Source organism: Phalangium opilio, unplaced genomic scaffold, assembly GCF_054372755.1.
Source record: "Phalangium opilio isolate 3A_F unplaced genomic scaffold, DU_Popi_V2 ptg000232l_1, whole genome shotgun sequence".
NCBI lineage: Eukaryota > Metazoa > Arthropoda > Arachnida > Opiliones > Phalangiidae > Phalangium > Phalangium opilio.
In genome coordinates, this window is record NW_028324223.1 from 918,648 (window position 1) to 941,670 (window position 23,023).

The following is a 23,023-nucleotide window of genomic DNA, read 5'->3' on the forward strand; positions in this document are numbered from 1 at the left end:
TACGTATTGGTGACGTTGCTGACGGGGAGGGCCAAAAATACGTAATTCCTGTTTACCTCGGTCGCCATGACTACGACCCCTCTTGCGTTGTACCATAGCCCACTCGATCACGCGCGTCACGACGCAAGCTGCTCGCGCTATAGCTATAGAGCGCGGATCGAGTGGGCTATGGTTGTACAGATAAGCGTCTTCACCGGGGTTCAAAATGGAGCCGTCTAAATGCGAGGGTCCAGGTAATTATTCGGGAATTGTTTTTAATAGCAATTAAGAAGGTTGTTAGTGAATTTGGTGCCGGTGTTTTGGATTTGGAGTACATCTGTAAAGGTGAAAAGTGTTCGCTAATTCTTTCTTAAGCCAATAATTTCTACTATCCTCATGATTTTGTAAACGAATTTGATGAAGTTAACCAAGGCTTAGTGAATGGTCAGGAGATTTGTGAGCTTAGTGTTTGGTTAAAACCTGTTCGTGCTGTAATATCTATGAAGACTTTTACTCAATTCTAACTCACTTTTAATTTTCTTGGGTCTTCCCCGTTTTTTTTCAGTTGCAAGCCCTATGTCTTGTGTAACTTCCATTTTTAAACAATGTTATGTCAAAAATTACAATCCGAGCCCATTCCAACTTGGCAGACGAATGAGCAGACGACGGGCAGACGACGTTTACTTGACCCGGATATACATACAACGTCATAACGAAAATAAGACCCGCCTCTTCTTTCATACCCCTCCGTCACGGGTAAGGGGGTCGTGGACTAGGACGCGCACCCGAATAACCCTGTTACCCATTCCGTCTTAAAAAAGTCTATCTATCCCTGGTGCTAATTAAATAGATAACGATTTTCCCCATTTCCTACCGCGCTTCTCATGTGTTTCGTTCTCGTTCGGTAGCTATCGTCATCTATGTTATGTTTGACTGGAATGTTTTGGCGGTTAATTCAAATGTGGGTTTAGATAGAGCTAACATAGTGTTAAATGAGCGTTATGCGTTTGATCATTTTAGCATTGCTAAAGGTAATTCGAGGGGATAATCACTAAAATGCGTAATCACTATAACTAAACTTTCTCTTTCAAAAGTTTCTGGGCATAAGTCCTTGTTAGAAATTTATAAGATGCGATAAGTGTGCATGGGCATAAGACTATGTTGTAAACTCATCGAGGGGATTATCACTAAAAACTATCTGTTCTTCGATTCGCCGGAATATTAGAATTACAGCATAAGTAAATTTATACGGTCATAATTTAATCACTGTTTAGAGTAGGGAATCGAGGGGCTATTCACTCTGATTTTATGCACGGTAAATCATTTAAGCATTGAAAAAGATAGCGCTATTCACTCATTAGGGTAAGGTATAGAGGGGTTATCCACTCATTAGGGTAGGGTATAGAGGGGCTATTCACTCGTACGATATGGCTACTATTACGAGCCCTTGGGCCGTCTTGTTAAGAAAAGTACTTACAAACCTTTCTTTAAGTGTCCCCCCCCCCAAGCGTCCACCAACGCCGGAAACTAAAATTAAAGGTCATCGACTAAAACTAGAAATAAATCAACGTTACCTTTTACTAATGGAAGGGAGATACGTACCTACGAATGGCCTTTTTTGATACTCTAAAGTTAGGTTGATTTTTATCTTAAAACCTTTCAGGGTGAACGGCATTTTACGTCTTCCTCAATTATTTCAAAACACTTTCACGTCTGCGAACACGTGTAAAGTTAATATGACGTTTGGGAGTTTATTTACCCCCGGGTTATATTAACCCGCGTCAAATTAACTTGATAATACTAATTAAAACATGCTAGCCAAAATTATGGTGAAGAAATCTTTTAAACTTTTTAGAGCAAAACCATTTCAAATTGTAACGTTAAATTTTGCCTTGGACTTTTAAAACAACCTTGGGACTAGGGAGATTTATAAACTTAACAATATTGTTTCGCCATCCTTGAAATAATACCTTAAAACGGGTGATGATGGGACGACAAATATTCGTTATTTGGCGAGTACCAAATATTCGCTATTCGGCGAGTGCCAAATATTCGCTATTTGGCGAGTACCAAATATTCGCTATTCGGCGAGTGCCAAATATTCGCTATTTGGCGAGTACCAAATATTCGCTATTTGGCGAGTACCAAATATTCGCTATTTGGCGAGTACCAAATATTCGCTATTCGGCGAGTACCAAATATTCGCTATTTGGCGAGTACCAAATATTCGCTATTTGGCGAGTACCAAGCGAATATTTCCCTATGGATATAAAAACGAGCTTTTTGCCATTCTGCCCACCTCAATTCTGATTGGTCCCCAACTCCGGTGAAATAATTTGACTGGAGAAGTTTGGTTGGCTTAAAAAAATGTTTATAAATTATGAATAAATTTTTTTTTCTGGCGTGTCACGAACATTCTTTTTCTTTAGGCCTAAAACTGATCTAAAAAAAAACTTTCAATGGGGATTTTTTTAGACTATTTTCTTTTGATTGGTCTATTTATGTCACGTGTGTTTTCGTTTAAATGAGGGGGGGGGCGAGGTTTGTCAAAGAATATCACAAAAATATTTTTAAAACAAAAGACATTCGTGACAACAAAAAAAAGCTGAAAATATGTTAATTAGCTACCGAAGAAAATTAATTATTTTGAAAATGATTTGATTATCACAGATGACCATTTTTCAAAAAATTGGTAGCTTTTTTTTTCTATTTTACATAATATTTCTTCTTTTTAAAAAAACATGGCTACTTTTTTTTTCATTTTAACTGGCACTTAATTAAAATTAATTCGTTAATTACGGTCTCAAATTAGAAATTAATTTGTTTGGTTTTTTTTAAACAGTATCATTCCAAGTTGGAAATCGTTGAAATTTGAATTAAATTCGAGATTTAAACTTGGTTTAATACTGACGAAGAATTTCTTCTCTTTTTTTTTGAAATAAAAAAAAATTAAAAATTCAAATTTGAAAAAAAAAATCCAATTTGAAACCAAAAAAAGGGCATTTACAAATTTTAAAATATTACGTTTAACATTCATGCAAAAAAAAAAAAAATAAAATGACCTTGAAAAAAATGTTTTTTTTTGCAATCTTAGAATGATCTAAATTCTTAGCGTTTTTCTATGTAAAATCAATCCTTTCTAAGATTGCAAACGCCAATCAATAATAGAATATATAACGTTAGGTGTTAAGTATGAGTGGGGGGGGGGAGGGAGGCAAATAATATTCACATAATTTCCATGAGTCATGAAAATTGAATTTGTAAATTTATGGATATTTATTTACACAATTAAAAACAACTTTCGTTTATTTATTATTATTTCTTTCTTTTTTAATGCAAAAAAAAAAATTCTGATGAAAATTCTTATGTTTGTTTATATTCTAAAAAAATGTTTGTTTACTTTATCATGAATTAGGCACTGGTTGTTTTTGTTTTTGTTTGTTTTTGAAAAATTCTCCTTTTTTTGTTTTTCTCAAGAAATTAATTTCTCAATTAAATCCTTTCTGATGTTGTTTGTATTTTTTGTTTTTTAGCACTCGCAAATTAATTTGCGTTGTTTCGCAAATATATTTTTTTTTCATTTAAGGGAAATTTTATTTCACGGAAAATGCGTCAAGTTCATTCAGGGGTCAATTTAGGACCAAATAGGTCAAAAATGTAGGTTTAAATATAAATTTTGTGTTAAAACTATTTTATAAAATTCTTATATTAATGTTAGTCAGTTTTTGATAAAATTTGTCTTAATTTGTAGCTAAGATTTGGTTTCATAATGACGTCATTTCGTTTAAACCCTAAAGCCAATTTTACAATTTATTTTAATCTCGATTAAATGGTCCATTTTTGACGAAATTTGTCTCAAAAATGGTGCATTTGTGACAAAATTGGTCTTAATTTGTAGCTAAGATTCGGTTATATAATGACGTCATTTTGTTTAAATTCTAAAGCCAATTTTAAAATATTTAAAATTAAATTGATCTCTATTAAATATTCCCATTAAATGGTCCATTTTTGACGAAATTTCTCTAAAAAAATGGTCCAATTGTGAAAAAATTGGCCTCAATTTATAGCTAAGATTGGATTCTATAATGACGTCATTTTGCATAAACTCTAATAAAACTCAATTTAAAAATATTTAAAATCAAATTAAAATCCCGATTAAATATTCCCATTTTCGATAAATTTGTCATAAAATTCAGTTAAACTTCTCCTGAATTCAAATCCCATATAAGCCTAAATAAACTTAAGGAATTTTCCATGAAATAACGGGATCCCTTAATTGGCGTAAAAGCGGATAGAGAAAGTAGTAGTATCAATTTCATTTTAATTGCCCGTTTGTTTGTTTGTTTGTTTGAATCGCGCACGCACCTCAAGGTAGTGGAGGAATTCAAGTTAAGAATGTTTCAAACGGCGGTTGTTGGAATTGTCTGAATTGGTCTTGATTTAAAAAGGCAGCCAACGATGTAGTAGATATTTTGTCTTTTCTGCGCAGGCGCCGCGGGGGCAGCAGCGATTTATCGCGTCGGGGGGAAAATGAAGGGGGCGGCGGCGGCTGCGCTTTGGACCTTGGTCAATCCTTGACCAAACGATAAATATGGTGTTGGGCTCCGTGTTCGCTCGTGCTGACTTCAAACACGTAAGCTATGCACAATAAGGTCTCTTGCGTTTCGCGACTCGTTACAACCTAACACACACACAACATTGTTGATGTTGTTGTCGAGTTTGTTGTTGACCATCCCCCAACAAACAAAATCAAATGATTCAAGTTTGTTTATCGAAAACGAGTTTGAGGAATAGCGTTTTTGAAAAAAATACAAATGAAAAAGGTACTTTAGATTTTGCCCAAAAAGGGTCTGCGCATGGGTAAGAATTATTTGAAATGCGTCATAGGTAGTGCACCTGACTAAGTGAGGAAACTCAGGAAAGTAAAAGCCCACGTGGTTCGTGGTTCAATGAAGCTTAGTTTGGTTTTATTTATTTATTTTTATTTCAAAAACTTCCACTTTTTGGAATGGGGAATTCTAGCTGCAAATCTTGCCTAAACAAGTCCCTTGGCTTCCTGCCCCCACTTCATGTGGAATCTTGATCTAAGCCTATGCAGTGTCTGGCCAATTCAATACTGGCGCGATACAGTGACCACGACACTATAAGGTGGCATTTATAGTTTAGCATACATACATTTTATCTCTTTCTAAATCGTAAAAACCATAGAGAATATACTGTAGAGGAGTAGACATTTGTTGTATTCAGTTATTTCTTGGTAGACACGTGGTTACTTACCTTTGTCAAAATATCAGTTCCCGCTTCCATAGAGGATATACAACATCCAATTATGAATTAATGATATGCCTTGTACAGAATGGGGCGACAAAACCGGGAAATTCGTATTGTATTGGTAAAGGCTAACTAGTGTCTACTCCTCAACCGTATATCCTCTATGGTAAAAAATAGTAAAAACCCCTGATGAAAAGATATGTCTTTGGAGGGCCAACAGATTTTATCTCTAAGTTGTCTCCGATTGACATCTACAATAGTTTGAAACGCCCTAAACCCTTTTTTTCTTGAAGCTGACAGTTTAACAGTCACGGGGTTATATGTGAAAGAATTGCAACCCCTCTTGCAACCCCGCTGTGGTCGACTTCACGCTTGTTTAGGCTTAACAATAAAAGGACCACAGTGTCCTCCTCCTACAATGAAGGACCACGAAATTGCCCCTTAAAGCAGGGCAAGGCGAGATGGGGTGTAAGTAAGTAAAGAAAGAAAAATGTTACCTGTAAAATGGTGAAATTTTCTAGCACACTGTTCATCATGTATTTCTCGGGAAGATGTTTTAACTTATGAATGAAGTTGATCATGTACTCGCACATGGGCGACCGATGAATTCGAAAAACAAAACGACCATTCTCAAATCGCGCGTATTCCGTCTACAATCAATCAATTAAGTCAATTGAAAAAAACTTAATCATCGTGTTTGTTAATTCATTCATTTGTCGACGAATTCAATTTAAACTTAATCCTAATTAGTTAATTAATTATTGGGGAAAACTGATTAGATTAAATTACCTCTACTTTTTCGACGACCTGTTTCCCAAAAGAACAGACTTTTGTAGAACACGTTATTGTCATGTTTTCATTACTCTCGTATCTAAAAGGGGATGATTTAAATTTAAGCGTGATTAGAAGTGTGGGGGCGGGGCAAGTGGAAGGGGGCGTGGTCTTACTGGGAGGTGACTCCGTAAAAAGATCCGGCTTCATCCTGAATATTCGTGTTGAGATCAGCCCAGAATTTGACCAGGAAAAAGGAATTTTGAGGACCTTTGTCATACAGTTCTTTTAAGCCGCCTTTCTTCTCAGGAAATTTGTCGTAGATCTGCCTGATGTCAACCGACTACCCCATTAAAACAGAGACATTAAAGTTAGACAGCCATTTACGAGGTATAATTACGCGATCGCTTAAAAGGGGCGGGCAATGAAGGTGCCCGATCATAAAGGGGCGGGTAATGAATGTACCCGATCAAATAGGGGGAAGTAATGAAGGTTATCCGACCAAGAAAGGGGAAGTAATGAAGGTTACCCGATCAAAAAGGGTCGGTAATGAAGGTACCCGATCAAAAAGGGCCCCGGTAATAAAGGTACCCGATCAAATAGGGGGAGGTAATGAAGAAAACCCGATCAAAAAGGGCCCGGTAATGAAGAAAACCCGATCAAAAAGGGGCCCGGTAATAAAGGTAACCCGATCAAAAAGGGGGCGGTAATAAAGGTACCCGATCAAAAGTAATAAAATAGAAATTACCTCTAATAAGGGATCGGAATAATTAGGAGGTCCACCTATATGCACAAATAGATGCTTATTGTACTGAAAAAAAAAATTAATTAAAATAGAAATTAACTCTAAATATAATTAATTAAATAATTAATTTAAATGTGAATAATTACAGTATCGGGTTCTCGTTGTTGCTCCATAAAGGCGGAAAACTCGACGAGTCTGAGTTTATGGGTGGAGATAGATCGTCCCTCCCAGGCGGCCACGCCTCCTCCCCCCAAGAGATCCAGACCCGCGGCCCCGCCCCCGGAAACGATAGCGCCCCCTGACGACGACATGGAAGATTTGGCTGGAGGGAGACCATACGCTTGACCACCACCGAACGGCTTAACGCTAACAAGACACAAAAAAAGAAAGAAAAAGGAAAGACACGCGTTTAATACCTCCCCCTGGCAATTAATTAAAATTAAATTAAATTAGTTTTAACTAACTCGTCGGAAGTTCCAGGTTGGCCCAGATTCGTTTGCCAAAACTAAAACATTAATTAATATAGTAATTAAATATTTAGAAATGAGAAAACGGGCATTTAAAGGGAGCATGAAGTAACTCCTTTTAAATTAAAGGGAGTGTGTAAACTTACAGCTGCGCCGGGATAACCGACACCAGGTGGCACGAGCGAGGCTAAACCAGCGGCCGCCGCTACGGCCGCCTTGTTTTGAATGGCCGCCGCCGACACGATTTGGGCTGAAGACAGAGAGGTCAACGATTGGAGGGCTTTTTCTTTGGCCGCCTGATCCTGATCAACGCCAAAGACAGGGGGCAAAGAAAACAAACATACCCGATCAGGATACGAGTAATCACTCATGACGTCACGGGCACTAGTTTTAGTCCTTCAGCGTCTTGTCTTGACAAGACCCTCAAGGACTATAACGCGCGCCTGTGACCCGGGGTTAGGGTTGCCACGAAATGCAAAGCATGCTAATTAAGGTGAACAATTAATTCAACTAAAACTAATCGCAATTATTTCAATAATTATTATTTAATAAGGAAAAACAAGTGACGTCATTAAGGCAATGACGATGACCCAACAGGTAGGGAAGCAACGCGTGACGTCATCGTATTTCAATGAATTAAATATAATTATTTGAAATATAATTTAAATTAATCCAAAAATATTATAATTAAAGCAGACACGTTCATTTTGTTTTTCACACGTAATTAAGAGAGTAAATGTATAATGAATAAGTGGGCTCACATATCTTACCATCTTGAGGACCCCCAAACGGTCCAGTTGAGACCTTGAGTGGCAACCCTAGCGGTAAAAAAAATGACAAACAAGCTCAGGATTTTTGGGTACCAAGATGCCCAAAAATAAGGGAGGAGCTCCTGGGGGAAGAGTAGGGTGACACACCAATCGCAGTTAAGAGGGGGCGTGGCCAACCAAAATAACAACGACCCTCATTGGTTGTACGCACCGCGAAATTATAATAAAAAAAGGTTTTTTAAAATTGTAAAAACTCAAAATAAGACAACAAAAAAGGGGTCAGCGTGTACACGGAAGACTGGGTCAGTTGACCACGTGTACACCAACGGGAAATACGTCACGGGCGGACATGGCCGCGTCACGTGGCTCAAATGATTGTATTTTATTTAAATCGAATTTACATAATCGAATTGCGTTTTGTAGTTTGGTGTTATTGTCACCCTTCTCAATTACCTTGAGTTTGGCTTGAATCTCACGTGCCTTCCTTCTGGCGAGGACTTGGATGTGACTAGACACCTGCTTCCGGGTGCGCGTCTTCCCCGTGCGCAGCTTGATGTACCTGGCGATCAACTCATTCCGACCTGCAAACAGGGACACCCCAACATTCATTAACACAACTCCAGAGAATGACCTCTCAACTCTGCGCATCAAATTTACTTTCAGTTTATACAAGTTTTCAGGATAGGAGGATTCATACCATTTACACAAGGAGACCAGGATACACGGGAATCAAAAGGGCAGACTATTTTGTACACCAAATAGACTGGTCTCCTTCTGTAGAAGATATGTATCCTCCTAGCCTTAAAACTAATAGCGTAATGACCCCGAGACATGTTAAAAAATAAAAGTAAATTTTTGTCAACCCAAAGTGGACCAAAGTTTGGGACGTAAGTTTCAACGAGAACCCAAAATGGTTTGGGGGTGTGATAGGCCTAATTGTAATCTGTCCAACGATACCAAAAACTTGGGTATATAACAATTAGTTCTCGAGTTAATGAGTGATAACAGAAAAATTGTGAAAATACCCGATTAAATTTATTTTTAAACTTAGTAGAAATACAACAATGTGAACTTAATCCATTGATACGAAGTTGGCGCGTGCGTTTCCATGGCAACCCAACATTCTTTCACGCGCGCGAGGCGGGGGGGGGGGGGAGCGGAAGGGATCTTCCACGAATAAATTGTCAGTTGCGCGTGAATAGTTTATTACGTCATTGATAGTTCTATTTCTGAATGAATGGTCCCTTCCCTCCATTTAATATTAAGCTAGCTTCAGAGGGTGAGAGGGGGGGGGGAGAGTGTTATTCAATTCAATTCAATTCGGCGGTGAGGGGGGCAGGGGAGATCAGTCTGTACTATTACTATGACTTGGGGGAACGGTAGTGTAGAGGGATCCGGTCGAGAGAAGCCAGCTGGATAACCGTTGGAACCAAGAGAGAATATCATCATGGATGGCCAGGCGTCAAATGAAATATCGCGAGTCCTAAACCATTTTTTAACGTAACCCACGTCTTAGCCGAGTTCGCACTAAATTAAATATTTCACCGTGGTTTTATTCAAAACTGTAGGTCATTTGAGTTCTAAACGATACGTACAGAGAATAATTTGAATTGTATCGTAAGAAAAAGCGGATTTCATGGAGTAATTCCTCCGAATTTCATTAAAACAAGTTGCCAACAATCGAATTCAACCAAATTTTCCATGGGGGGAAAACATAAATGCGAACAAATCCAAAACTTTGCCAGATCATAGAGTAGTATATATATATTTTTTTTATATTTCGGTTGTAATGTTATAAAAAGTGTTGGCGTGCAAAATGGCGATCCCCGGAGGGCGTAAGCGAGCGAGTTAATCCGCCAGGGGGGCATCCATAAATAAACGGCACCGGAAACGCCACAGGCGGTAAATAAATTCGTCTCATCATTTAACCACCAGAATACGAAATAATTAAAATAAAGTTTCTTGACTCGATATAATAATAATTTAAAACCAAACCAACAACTAATTATATGATATCAACTTAAATTAAAGCTAAAGCGCACTTGAGGAAACCCGATCAGAAAAGGGCTTCTTCTTATCGCGAACGTCAAGTGCGCTTGATTTAAGATTATGTGACGTAGACGTTCAAAGGCGCTTGAAGAACTAATAACCTCTTCAGAGAATTAATAAATATTTAGAAATTGAGGATCAAATGGTTAATTTCACTAAACGAAGTTAAGGGCACTAGAAACTATAACTAAACATAATGCGAACGCAACCCGGGCCAAGACCACCTTCCCCCCACGCCCCCCCCCTATCTCTAAAAATAAAAAGTTGTAGCTGCCGAAGAGAAGGGAAAGCGAAGAGAGCGCCCCCTATAATCATTTGTAGTAGGAAGATCCTCGCAAGATGCCAAACCGAAACAAAAATAACATACCACCTTAACTTGACACTACCATTAAACGCTAATCCCCCTTACAACGCCTCCTTACATTCAGTGTCAAGTTATACCGGGGTCACCCCGACGTCTCTTGACCCGACGGTTCAACCCGGTTCCCCTTATTACATCAGGGTTGTAAACGGTGTCAAGCGACACGGTGTAGTTAGTAGCTAGCGTCTAGCCCCCTTCGTCGAATTCAATACAGAGGTCGAGAATAAAACTCGTGACGTCAGCGGCAGAGGCAGCGGAGTCTGTCAGGCATTTATTGTCGACCCCCTCGAAACTATTCCAGGAATGTGAAATTACTAGTCGATCAGCGCGTGCGCGGATCAACGTGGGAAGCTCTCCTCTTTCCTGATTGGTCCAAAGGACTCTTTCCTTTACCCGGGACAGGCTGACGCGACGTAGAGGTTGAGGTACAGCAGCCGAGTAGAACGTAAGAGCAGCTAAAGGGGGGATGGCAATGGGGCTCTCAAGAATTCCAGGAATGTCGACCAAATATCCCTTTAATTAATTTCCAGACTCTCTCTCTCTTTCTCTCTTCCCCCTCGGGGGGGGGGGGAGATGGTGCGTGGGGGGCGGGGAGATAGCGCTTCTCTTACCAACAAAATTCAGCCCTATATATATTTTTCCTTCCGTTTGTAACCTAGATTTGTGCAAAAGTTCATTTCAAATATAGTTTGCAATATCAAAATAACGTTTCAGGCTCTATTATTCAATTTAAGTTTAAAAAAAAATTATAATAGGTTAGTTCTAAAAGCGCTTAATTTTAATTTTAATTCAATATGCTTAAAATAATTATTTTTCATCGATTAAATTGATTTTAGATCATTTTTAGATCAAATTTGGTAATCGCGGGTAAAGCCAACATTAAGGGGCAAAATACTCCGGGTTAAAGCTATGGCCCCTGTAGAAATGTTTAACCCGCAATACACCCGCATCGCCCCTGAAACGGACGGAGCTAACTCGTCGTAGAATTTAAATTTAAAAATATAAAATTAAAATTGGACACGAGTTGACAGACTATAATTAAGATATAATTAATTTATTAAATGAATAAAAACTAGTCGGGATCTTATTCAAGCGTAATACAATAGTGTAAAACATGTTTCCGCCCTAATTCCCGTCCGACTGACTAACTTAGCCGAGCGTGTCCGACTAGAAAAATTGATTCTAATTATTTCTAATCGCTTTCTAGTTGAGCAACGCGTGGAAGAAAAGGCGGGAGGGAAGGAGAACACGCGCTTTTTCCCGCCTAAAGTAAAGTCAGAGAAAAAATAGGCGGGAAACTTTCTTAAGCGCGCGTGAAAATGAAAATCATATTGTTTAAGAATCACGGTTGCTAGGCAACCCCTTCTTCCTTAGCCGGCACGCGCCAAAATTCTCGCGACGCCCCGATGTTATTATTGTTTTGATCGGGCGCGTGACGTATTTACCGAGAAAAAGACCGGAAGTCGATATCGCTCGCGATTAATTTTGAATTGGCCTATCAAGAATAAGGAAGTCGAGGAGTTTCCGTCGCTATGGCAACGGATAAACGGCGCCCTTTCTATATAAAAACGTGTTATTTATTATTTGGCGCCAATTTTTGGGCGGCACGTGGTACGATGATCCCGATTGCGAATTATAAAACAATTAAAGATTAATGGGTACCTATAAATTCAATTTCGAAATAAAAATTTAGGTCCGAGAATTACTTTTAAAAATCGTTTAAGGATTTAAAATCGGTTAAATAAACTGGATAAATCCGGTTTAGGTTTTATTTTCTTTATATAACTATAAAAAGCCTGATTTATAGAGTTGGGAAAATTATTTCGCAGAGATTGAAATCTTAAGTTAGAGACGTGACTCCGAAACTTTAAACCTTTTTTTTTATTTATTCTTAAAACAGTCACTTAAATTTATAATTAAAATTAAAAAATACGCCAATATCAGAGTGTAATTTTAAAAATATTAATATTAATAAGTTGTTTAAAAATAACGTTGGAAAGTTAAAAATTAATTAATTTATAAAACTAACAAGGTGTGAAAATAAATTTGTTTTGTATAATTCTATCTCGAGTCACGGGTGGCACTTAGTAATAATCAGCTATGGATACTGACAGGTTCGAGACTATAGAGCTGCCATTAGCGTATCAGTGTACAAGGTTGGGTCCACGTTTTTCACGCGCCAACGATTTTACAGCAAATACGTAGTAACTATTTTGCCTAAAAGGGCGGAGATACGGCGTATTGGACACGGGTTAACATATTTCCACTTTCAAATTAAACGGTGTTAAAAAAACAAATGATAGTGTTTATGTCCGAGGCGCGTTCAGTGTGTCGCGCTCCAACGAATATTTGGGTTAGTCTGACCAACAAACCGATAAACCAACAACTAATACGTTAATAATATTTCAAAACAAACACACATATTTTTTTTTAATACGGGGGAGGGGGGAGTTTGCTCTATTATATAACTAAAAAGAAAAATTTGTGTCGCTATCCCTTTAAAATATAAATATAATTTTATTCCTTTAACAACTAATTAAAATTACGTATCAGTATCCCTTCAACTCGATTTCAAGAAATGGGCACGTGTTTGCAAGTATCCCTTTTAGTTTGTTTATTAGGGAGAAGGTATAAATTCGCCAAGCCACATTTCTAGCAGCTTTATCTCCAGTCCAAACGTTACGTAGGTCCGGACGGATTTAATCCCCGCCTCTAAATTACAACCAACATCTCATTGGTTCTTGAAAACTCGTGCACGTCAGCGCGACGCCAATGATGACGAAAATTACAGTCATATTTTCCGACTGAGGAGAGGCGAAATAACCTGGTCTCCCTCTTGTATTTTGAAAGGGGGACTGCAGGACTATGGCCCGCGCGAATACTTAGGAGGCATCTTATACCTTCTCCCTAATAAACTAGATATCACTTCTTGGTAATAATAATCATAATACTTAGTTGGCGTGTCTTTTTCCCCCTGTTTAGGAATTAATTGAGACCAGTCACGAATTATCATAATTTTCCAGTTAAAAAACGCCGTTTTCTTAGACGCCCCGGGGCAATATCCCAGCCTTCCTCGCGTCCCGATACAAGCATATATATATGTCCTCGTGGGTCCGGGAATAGCCCCGGGGAGTGTTTATATCATTGTGGTTTATTTAGAGTTCATTTCCAAGTGACTCATCGTATACCCAAGAACCAGTAAAGAAGAAGACGCAGAAGAAGAACATCTTAGCTCGGTGGTGGTTAAGAAGAGGCCCTCCCCTCCCCTAGGTGGGATGGACTATAGAGTAGCTTGGCCTTAGGGCAGGGCCCCCAAAATACATGTAGAGAGAGAGACATTTAAGTGTGAGAGCGCCCCCAGGCCATGGTTATCATTGGAGTCATTTCAGTTCAGATCCCGATGACTCGTTACTTTGCCATAATAATAATTAGGTTTTGATTTTGGGGATGGATCTAGTAATTTTAAAATCTTCCCCATAGTTTTCCAAAGCGCATGCCCCCCCCCCCCCAAAAAAAGATTGGCGCGACCTTAGGATATAGTTGAATGTTCAAGGGGGTACTCACCATACATTTTTCCCTCATCGGAGAGGATAATTTTCCTCCGTCCACAAGGTGGATAAATGGCCAGGGCTTCTTGGAAGCTCTGTTCGATGTCGGGGCTCCAAACTCCCTCGGCGTCGCTATTGGCCGGATCCGTCGACTTGGAGAGAGAGTCCTTGGAGTTGGAGTCGTCCGAGCCCGCTCCGTCGGGGGTCGGAGGCCCCGGCATGCTGACCAGCGAAGGGCTCGTCGTGCGGCCGAACTCGGGCCCGAGCGCCGCCGAAGAAAGCACCACCCCCCGAGGGGTCAAGCCCAAATTGTACACCAGACCACCACCAACACCACCACCGCCCTCCTGCTGCCCTTCTAATTCCTCTTCTTCTTCCTCGACTTGGTCAAGATTGTTCCGATTAAGGAGGGCTCCTCTGGGGTGCCGGTAATAACGCGGGGGTGGGGGCGGCGGGTGCCCCAGCGAGGGCGTCAAGGGCACGGGTCGGTGAGTGGAAATCGACCCACCTTGACCCAAACTCCACGAAGAACAAATCGTGACGGCTCTGAAAATAAATAAATAAAAAAGTTTAACTCCGATTAGCCACTGCCCCTTTAAAAATAATAAATGACACCGCGTATTATTTATCCGTACAACAAATACAGTCAAAAGCTAGTGACTGCCATTACTCTAGATAGTAGTACAATATTAAATCGGTCGAACACTCGACCACAAACGGAGTCTATCTATCAGCCAATCTATTATAAGAATTGTCAAGTGTCCAACCCCTCGACTAGCGATAATCAAATCAAAAATGAAATCTCTCGTGCAAAAGCGCACGCGCCCCTTTTTTAAAAACCAAAACTTTTTGTTTTGATTTTACTTGACTTTGAGAAAAGGGAATTGAAGAGTATCGGCTAGCCTTTGATAGCGCTGCCAAGTGACGCCGATAATAAATGGCAAAGTATAGGTTGATAGCCACGTGGATTGACAGTATGGCCATTACGGGGAGTTTATGGGAAAGATTAAAGGAAACTAGTGCCAGGTTAAGATGGCAATTTTGATATTTTCAAAAAATCGGGTTCAGTTACTATCCACTGTTAATTTATCAGTGACAACTTTTACGGCAAATAAAAATGTTTCCAAAAAAACCGGTTTTTGTCTTTCCGTCTTGAGACCGATTTTGAGTCTCTTAGCTGCTGTTAAACGCCCTGAACTTTAACTAAAACGATTACTGGTTCCATGACGGAAAACTTTAAACTAGACCTAATTCGAAGCCATAAACCAAAAAAAAAACCCTTCAAAATCAATCTTAAAATTAATAAATTTATAATATTCCGGTGACGTCATATAAATAAATAAAAATTTAAATAAAATTAAATAAAATATCACCCTTGATTTTCCACTTTGTTGTTGTTGTTGTTAATAAAGTTATTCATTGAATTAAAATAAATAATTTAAGTCCAATTATAATTAAATAAGAAATGAAAATGAGAATTTGGGAAAAAAGCATATTGTGAGTCATGGTTTTCCTGTTTTTCTGGGGGAAATTGTAAGGCGGGGTTTAGGAACAGCGAATCTTCACTAAATCTTAGTGTCGACTCGAGTACAAATTGAGGAGACGAAATTTCTTATCACGCAAATTTCCCCACAAACAACAAAGACTACTTAAAAAGCTACACCACGCATGGAGTCAGTGCAATGTCTAAAACACCGTGACAAATAATCTAATCTAGACAAATGAACTTATCAGTCTCTAGAACTAAGTATATATATAAATATGTATTTAAACCTTACACTGAATTTGAGAAATAATTCTTTCAAACGCTAATAAAATGAAATGGACTTTTGGTGTTAATTTGATATTTTTGGTCTATTTTCTAAGAAAACCGACATCTTCTTGCGACTAGACGCGTTTCATGGACTTAAGCCAAACGAAACACACGAGATAAAACCAACCAAGGTTTCGTAATAACAACAACAAGAAGAAGGCACGCGCTCCTTTCAATCCCACGATGCATTTCAACGTCAAAAATCATAGTTACCAACTTACCATCATCAATATAACATAGTACACAAAATTAAAATTTTAAGTTCAACTTTAGTTTTATCAATACAAAAGTTTAATATTAATTTTTGCTTTTAATCCTAATAACAAACCGACGAAAATCAACAACTTTAATCCCCAAAAACAAAAGAAAAATTTAAATTAAAAAAGGCGCGAAATATCTAGAAAAATAATAATAATACGCGCGTGAAATTGAAAGGCGGGAAAAATAGTAGCACGTGACCCTGATCTTTAATATTTTACATAAATAAAAGAGAGACGCTCGCGTGCCATTAAATTTGAACTTAAAAGGTATTGGGGGAGGGAGGGGGGATCTAATAATAAATATTTGGCGCAATCAAAGGCACGAGAAGGGGTGAGTGGGGGGGGGGGGTAGAAAACAATAAAGTATATCTCGTGCCGTTGTCATGGAAACCGACTCTTCTTCTCCGTCTCGCGAGCTCGAGACGATTCCCGCCACTTTTGGTATTATTATTTCCCGCCAAATAAAAAAGTGCGCCAAAATAGTTATTAAATTGTATCAAAATTCGACATCCTTTCATCAAATATCGGTCTTGGTTAGAATGAAACGGACAAAGTGTAGTATTTGAGCTACCTCTCGAGCGAGCCACTAAAGAACTATAAAGTACGGAGCAAAAGTATCTTCCAAAACGAGACAAACAACGTTTGAGCAAAGGTTATTTTCAATAGTACAAGCCCCTAAAGAACTAGAAATTTATTGTAAAGCGTAAGTAATAAGTAATAAAATGAACTGCATTAACGGGGTGGTGGTTTTCCAGACGAGCGCCTTCTCTTTCTCTTGCCTTAATTACCCAAGTAATTGAGCGTAGAGACGGTGGGGGGGGGGGGGGTCCGAGGAGTGTTACTATACGTGTTTATTGTACCCCCTTCGCCCCTTCCTTCCTTCTGCCGTTTTGGCACTTGACTTTGATCATTACGAGCTTAATATAAAACAGATATACACACGATTTCAATTTCCAAGTACCGCTTCGCCGCCGAGTTGGTAAAAGTTGGCACGAAACCCCGGGCGTCTGTCCTCCGAGGAAGACATTGATGTATGGGAGTTCAGTTTAAAAATAAGACCCTGTTGAGTGCCAACCCAAAATAAAGCTCCCTACTCCACCAACCAACCAACCAACTCTTGGTCCCACCACCACCCCGAGATTCAAATTTGAAAGGAGCCTTAACAGTTTTCGAAATATAGTGGTTAAAACAAAGGTGCATTGGGTTTTGAATGGGTTAAGTTAGGTTAGAATTGGTTTAGTAATAACAGTTTGATTTCCTTGAGTTTTCCCAGGTTTATTCCCCATACATTTCCTTGAGTTTTCCCAGGTTTATTCCCCATACATTTCCTTGAGTTTTCCCAGGTTTATTCCCCATACATTTCCTTGAGTTTTCCCAGGTTTATTCCCCATACATTTCCTTGAGTTTTCCCAGGTTTATTCCCCATACATTTCCTTGAGTTTTCCCAGGTTTATTCCCCATATATTTCCTTGAGTTTTCCCAGGTTTTCCCCCATATATTTCCTTGAGTTTTCCCAGGTTTTCCCCCATATATTTCCCAGAGTTTTCCTAATTTGTACGAACAATGCAACAATAATTTTCGATTGGTCCCATGATTTATTTAAACTTTGGGAAAGTGCCCCACCACTTCTAAGTAACCCGGGTTATTTTTGGCACGAGTTAATTTTCATTAGTGGGCCAATCCTCTGCCATTTTACCTGGAATAGGAAATGAGGCTATACGCTATCGAATCATACCATCGTGTTTTTCGTGGAAATTTTTACATGTATATTATTTCATCATTCGGTTGAAAACCTTAAAACCTTTCTGTTATTGTCTCCCTTAAAAACGAAAAATAATTTCAAATCCACGTGCTGCACTTTAGGCGCCATTCGCCACGTGCTCTTTTACACATATACTTCTTTTAGCGCGCGCCATTTCCCCTTAGCAACCATCCGTTTAAAGAGTAACCCGCGGTTGCTAAGGGGACAATCAAGATTTATTAGGCCTAGCGCTCGGCTACATTATAATAATTTATGCCGATAACTCAGCGTAAATGTTTTTCACGTGACAAAACTAAAAATTCCCCCTTTTTTTGACGTCGATATAATTTTAAAATGGGGAATTTTTTCTGTATTTATGGCTTTTTGACACGAAAATAATAAAAAAAAGAACACAATAAAATGATTGATTTTTAGGGTAAAACGGATGTTTGGGGGTTTTTTTTTGATAATATCAGAATATAAACAAACTTCCCGAATTGACCGACAGCCACTTCCGATTTGAGTAGTTAGCTATTTATTCATGTCCGACCCCTTGGGAGGGGGAAGGGGCGTGTAAATCACGCATTACTAAAATATAATATACAAATATAAACCGCTACATATTCATGGTCACGTGGTTTATGAACTTAAATTTTCATCCGTTTTTCAAGCGACACATCATAAAAAATATTAATTTGACTTTTAAAATAAAAAATAAATAAATAAAAAAACACCCCTGGGTTCTCTAGCTAACCACCCACTAATTTATAAACAAATTTCACTTTAAAATTATAGCGTTGTGGAAAGGACACAACGTTTATAACCGTACTCGTTTCTCGTACTTCTTTTAGCAGTATAAACTAAACCCGAAAAAAACAGTATTCTTGATTTTAAAACTATAACCGTGGGTGTCAAAACAAGTAGAAGAAAAAAGTACCCCCAAGGCAAAACTGAGTCAGTTAAATTCAATCTGGAAGGTTATGTGTTGCTATGCCGGGAGTCAAAGTTCAATTGCCTTCCCCCCCCCAAAAAACTACGTAGAAATGGCATCTTTTAGACTTTGACATTTTTATAAGAAACATTTGCCAATCAAAGACCGCTGCCTTTTCTTCATCATCAAATTTCTGTTATTATTTTTTATTCATGAAAGTTCTTGTTTAGAAAATGGGGGCAAACTTGGTTTTATTTCTTTCTTTTCGAATTTTGAAATTCAAATCAAAAAGTCTTGACAGATCCGGTTGGGCCTAAATAACTTTCAAGGAACAGTCTAGTGCATACATTATTTATTTATTTATTTCCATAATAGCTATTTAAAAAGATTAATTTAATTCGCTTCTTCTAATAGACTAGTAGCACTTCTTTGCCTTTGACTACATTATCCTCAATGGGTAGTTAAGGAGGAGGGCCACTACTCTATATTAAGGTATAGTACGTAGGTTTAGGTTAGGCTAATGTCTTTAAATTCCCGTAAATATTTTTTTTAATCGTTGATAATGGAATAGGAAGGGGTCAAGTCAAGTATAAGTGAGACTGTCCCTTTACAAAGCACGTGCAACTAACTATAGGTGGGCGTAAGTTACAAAAAAATAAATAAAAGAAATGAAAGAAGTATCCCTCCCCCCGGCCTGGCGCGTGTAAAGAGAATCACGAGACTACGATCCGAGGGGACACTCACTAACTCGGATTTTTTTTTAATTAAACACATAGTTGTCTCGATTATTAGAGACCCTATTTATCTACTCGTGTAATTAATTGGCATCAACTAATTAAGAGAGTATCAAGTTAGCTACAATAACAATTACAAGAAATAAGCAAACAAAACTAAATGGGTAATTTCGCAATATAAAAACACAAATAAACTATTGACAAAATTATAAGTGTATGTTTCCTCGGAAAAATTTATAACTTAGTGTTTCTGTTTTCAGACAAGGAGGATTGATACCCTATTTTACACCAGGAGGCCACGCCAAACCAGGCTACTTGCTTTTAAAACAATGTTTATTTTTCTTCTTTTAATTTCGTATTTTTTTTCCTAACTTTAAATTGACAATACGTATTAAGCCTGAAAGAAACCCGCGCTCTAACTTCACTACAGATTCGCTTACTTCAAATTGAAATATATTCTACCAAGAAAAAAAGCAAAAAAAAAAGCCAAAACTGGATCTACAAGTTTTCTCAAAATCAGTTTTTTCTTTCTTTCTAAGAAACGAATTTCAATCGCAAAATGCAATGGGGCCCAAACTTAAGCCGTCTATTAACAATAAAGTGGGTTCCGAACGCGAGCAAAGCATATTACGGGTGAACCGCCCGGGATGAATTTCCACGGTTGGGCAACTTTTAGCCCAGATTTTTTGGCAAAAACGGGCGTGTGTTTGTGTGTGTGTTCCGTTGTTTCTTTCTCTTTTTAACATACACCGATAATACAATATTACGTAGAAAATGAACCAAATCATTTTCAGTTTCAAAAATAAATAATATATACTATATTTTTCTCGTACATACATTACATTTATAACGAGTATATTTATTATTTAAATAACATTTAAAGCGATGTTATATAATAATTAAGCACGTGGTTTAATTAAACTGACGTTAATTCACTAATAAAACTGGTAAAATTTGATTATTTTCCAGTTTTTCATAAATAATAAAAGAATAAAAAACAAAACAAAAAAAATAGTTAATTCTTCCTTATGTTCTTAATTAGGGGTCCTTTATTAACTCCTAAGACTAACTAACTTTAGTAAAAGATTGGGTACTTCTCCGTATTTATTATTTGTAGCCTTTAGGGCGGTTTTTCTTACGCGTTTTACATCGCGACTAGGTCTAGGGTAGAGAGATTATTTCGAATTTAAAAGTCATTACGTTACTCGACTGGCGTAGCTAGCTACAGTGGAATAAATAATAGTAGTAGTTGGCCCCGGGGGCCATGCCGCCAGCCTCCGATCTAGACGGGACGGGGCGCCAACGCCAGAAAAGAAAAAATAAAAAAAATAAAATAAGAAAAAAAAAGTCACGGGAACAGGTACAACAAGTGTCCAAAATGGCGCGCCAAAAAAACCCGCCAGTCTCTGATCTGACTCTCTTATGTCCTCCCTCCTAGCAGTGCTCGCTAGAGATCGGCGAATCCCGCCTGACGCTAACAAAACAACAACCACGTAACTACCTCGAATTATAACTAATATAAATTAGTATAAACTTGGCAACGCGTTAACTGCAAACAATCTTTTGATAAAACCATTTATCTTCTTCAAAATCAATTTATAATCAGTTACGACGTATTTACTATTCAAGTTCAATTCACGTGAGTTCAGCGCGCGCAAAATCAATTTATAATTCAGTTACGATCTTTTTGCTTTTCAAGTTCAATTCGCGTGAGTTCAGCGCGCGCTATAACCGAGGGGTCGGATACTAATGGTTAAAAACGGGACAGCCGTTAATGGCAAAGCACTCTTTGGACCGTATTAGATAGATTGTTAAGTAAATAAGAAGCCAGCCCATGATGCCATTACTAAAAACTATGTAAGGCATAAAAAAATGGCGCGTTTAAAAGTATATGATCGCGGGAGGCGCGAGATCGTTCGATCGGAACGTAAACATTCGAAACGGTTGCTAAGCGACGCGCCAATACAGACGCGACATACTCGACATTCTTAAATGCATTCCCCGATATTTAAAATAACCCTCGACGTCACGCCAGTCACGTGTTCCATTCAATCTTATAAACAAACTAATAAACAAATTTTACAGAAGCCAGGCCATAGTTCTATATCGACTATTTCCCTCGATCTAAGTCATTTAAAGCGGAAGTAAAGCATTTAAAAACGAAAAAGTATAATATAGTAAAAAGCCCAAAAAAGTCCCGAACAAAGAATGAAGCCAGTGACGACGGGGGTCCTCGGTCTGGGCCGTAAAGTGGCCCCTAAAAAAAAAACTAGGAAAAAGGTCCCGAACGAAACTACTAGGCGTTCCTCCGTCTCTCCAAAAGAGTCACGGCTGGAGTTCTAGACACTCACTACTAGATTCAACAGGCAAAAACGACCGACCGAGGCTTAGCAGCAAACGGCCAAAAAGAAAACGCGAAACTTAAGCCTAACGCCAAATAAACACTATTGAACCGATAAATAATTAAATAGAGATAAGCAGTGTCAATTATTTAACTGCATTCAAAGTTAAATTAGTTATTTAACTAACATTTAGATTTAATTGGAAAGTAACTTTGCCAGTGGGTGGTTTAGAATGTGGCATTTTAAATTTGTAAATACTTTAGTAAAAATGGTTATAGTTTAGGGTTAATTGAAACGAATTTAAGTTTAATTAAGTGGTGGTTATGACGAGCGCTTGGGTCGTTTCGGCGTCACTGAGGAGGGAGTATCGCTCCCTCGGCGCGGCGTCCTAGGCCGGGATAAATAAAGTTCGGGGCCGGAAGTTACCTAGCGTATAGAATGTTGCTAAAGAACGCCAACTATTCCAACGATTTGGTCCGGAATCGCGCCTCTTTCGGGCTCTTTTCGACCATCCCGATGACCGTTAGGTGCCCAAAAAAGACAGGAAAACGTGTACTCACCGATATAAAATGTGCCCGTACCGTGTTTGCGAGTTTTATTCGAATTTTGGACGGCTTTACGGGGCGCTATTTCCGCGAGAGCGCCGTTTCTTGGTATGCAAACTATGACACAAAGAATCTATACAACGCCAGGAACGGCGCTTTCAGACCAACGCGCACCCGACTTGGCGCATGGGTGGGGAGAAGAAAGCCTAGACGTCATATCCGCTCAACAACGCTACCCCCCTCCCCTTCCCCCTCACCTTCCTACGCCGCTGTCACGCTTAGTCACCTGGCAGACAACCAACCTCATTGGTCCCACCCGACTCTATCTGTTGCTCCCGCTAAAATTTCATGCCCCCCTCTATCTCTCTCTCTTAACATGGATATTAAAAATATATACACCACACATATATAAAGTAACTTGTTTTCCACTCTGATGGAAATAATAACTACCAAATATCTCACGAAAATAGGCTTATTTACGCATCAAAAATGGTACTATAATACAGCCCTATAAATTTCAAACACTAGGATCATAAACTGATTTTAATATATATATTTCTAATAGCTACGTTTCGCGTTATAGACACAAGTACCCAATGTTGGTTGACAGTAAAGGGAAAGCTTAATTAAAGCACTTTACAGATGGTATTTGCGCAAAGCTTGTTTGTTAAGTAGCAATGTTACTCGTCCACATTA

The 23,023-nt window shown here is 38.5% G+C and overlaps 1 protein-coding gene across 6 annotated transcripts; it reads right to left on the reverse strand.

Moving 5' to 3' along the window:
- Positions 1 to 2,328: 2,328 nt before the first annotated feature.
- Positions 2,329 to 22,526, reverse strand: LOC149612694 (transcriptional enhancer factor TEF-1-like). Of its 6 annotated transcripts, none has more exons than XM_089858345.1 (12): positions 22,343 to 22,526; positions 13,978 to 14,507; positions 8,457 to 8,584; positions 7,995 to 8,051; positions 7,380 to 7,535; positions 7,231 to 7,271; positions 6,913 to 7,132; positions 6,770 to 6,832; positions 6,198 to 6,364; positions 6,040 to 6,121; positions 5,748 to 5,900; positions 2,329 to 4,660 (listed from the first exon to the last, which is right to left on the reverse strand). In XM_089858345.1, the coding sequence occupies exons 2-12, from the start codon at positions 14,180 to 14,182 to the stop codon at positions 4,547 to 4,549; spliced, it is 1,386 nt and encodes a 461-aa protein (XP_089714471.1). In that variant the 5' UTR covers positions 14,183 to 14,507; positions 22,343 to 22,526; the 3' UTR covers positions 2,329 to 4,546. The 6 variants fall into 6 exon arrangements, with proteins under 6 accessions (XP_089714471.1, XP_089714473.1, XP_089714472.1 ...); XM_089858347.1 differs by having other exon boundaries at positions 8,484 to 8,584; positions 22,343 to 22,525; XM_089858346.1 differs by having other exon boundaries at positions 8,004 to 8,051; positions 22,343 to 22,523.
- Between the last annotated feature and the right edge of the window lie 497 nt (positions 22,527 to 23,023).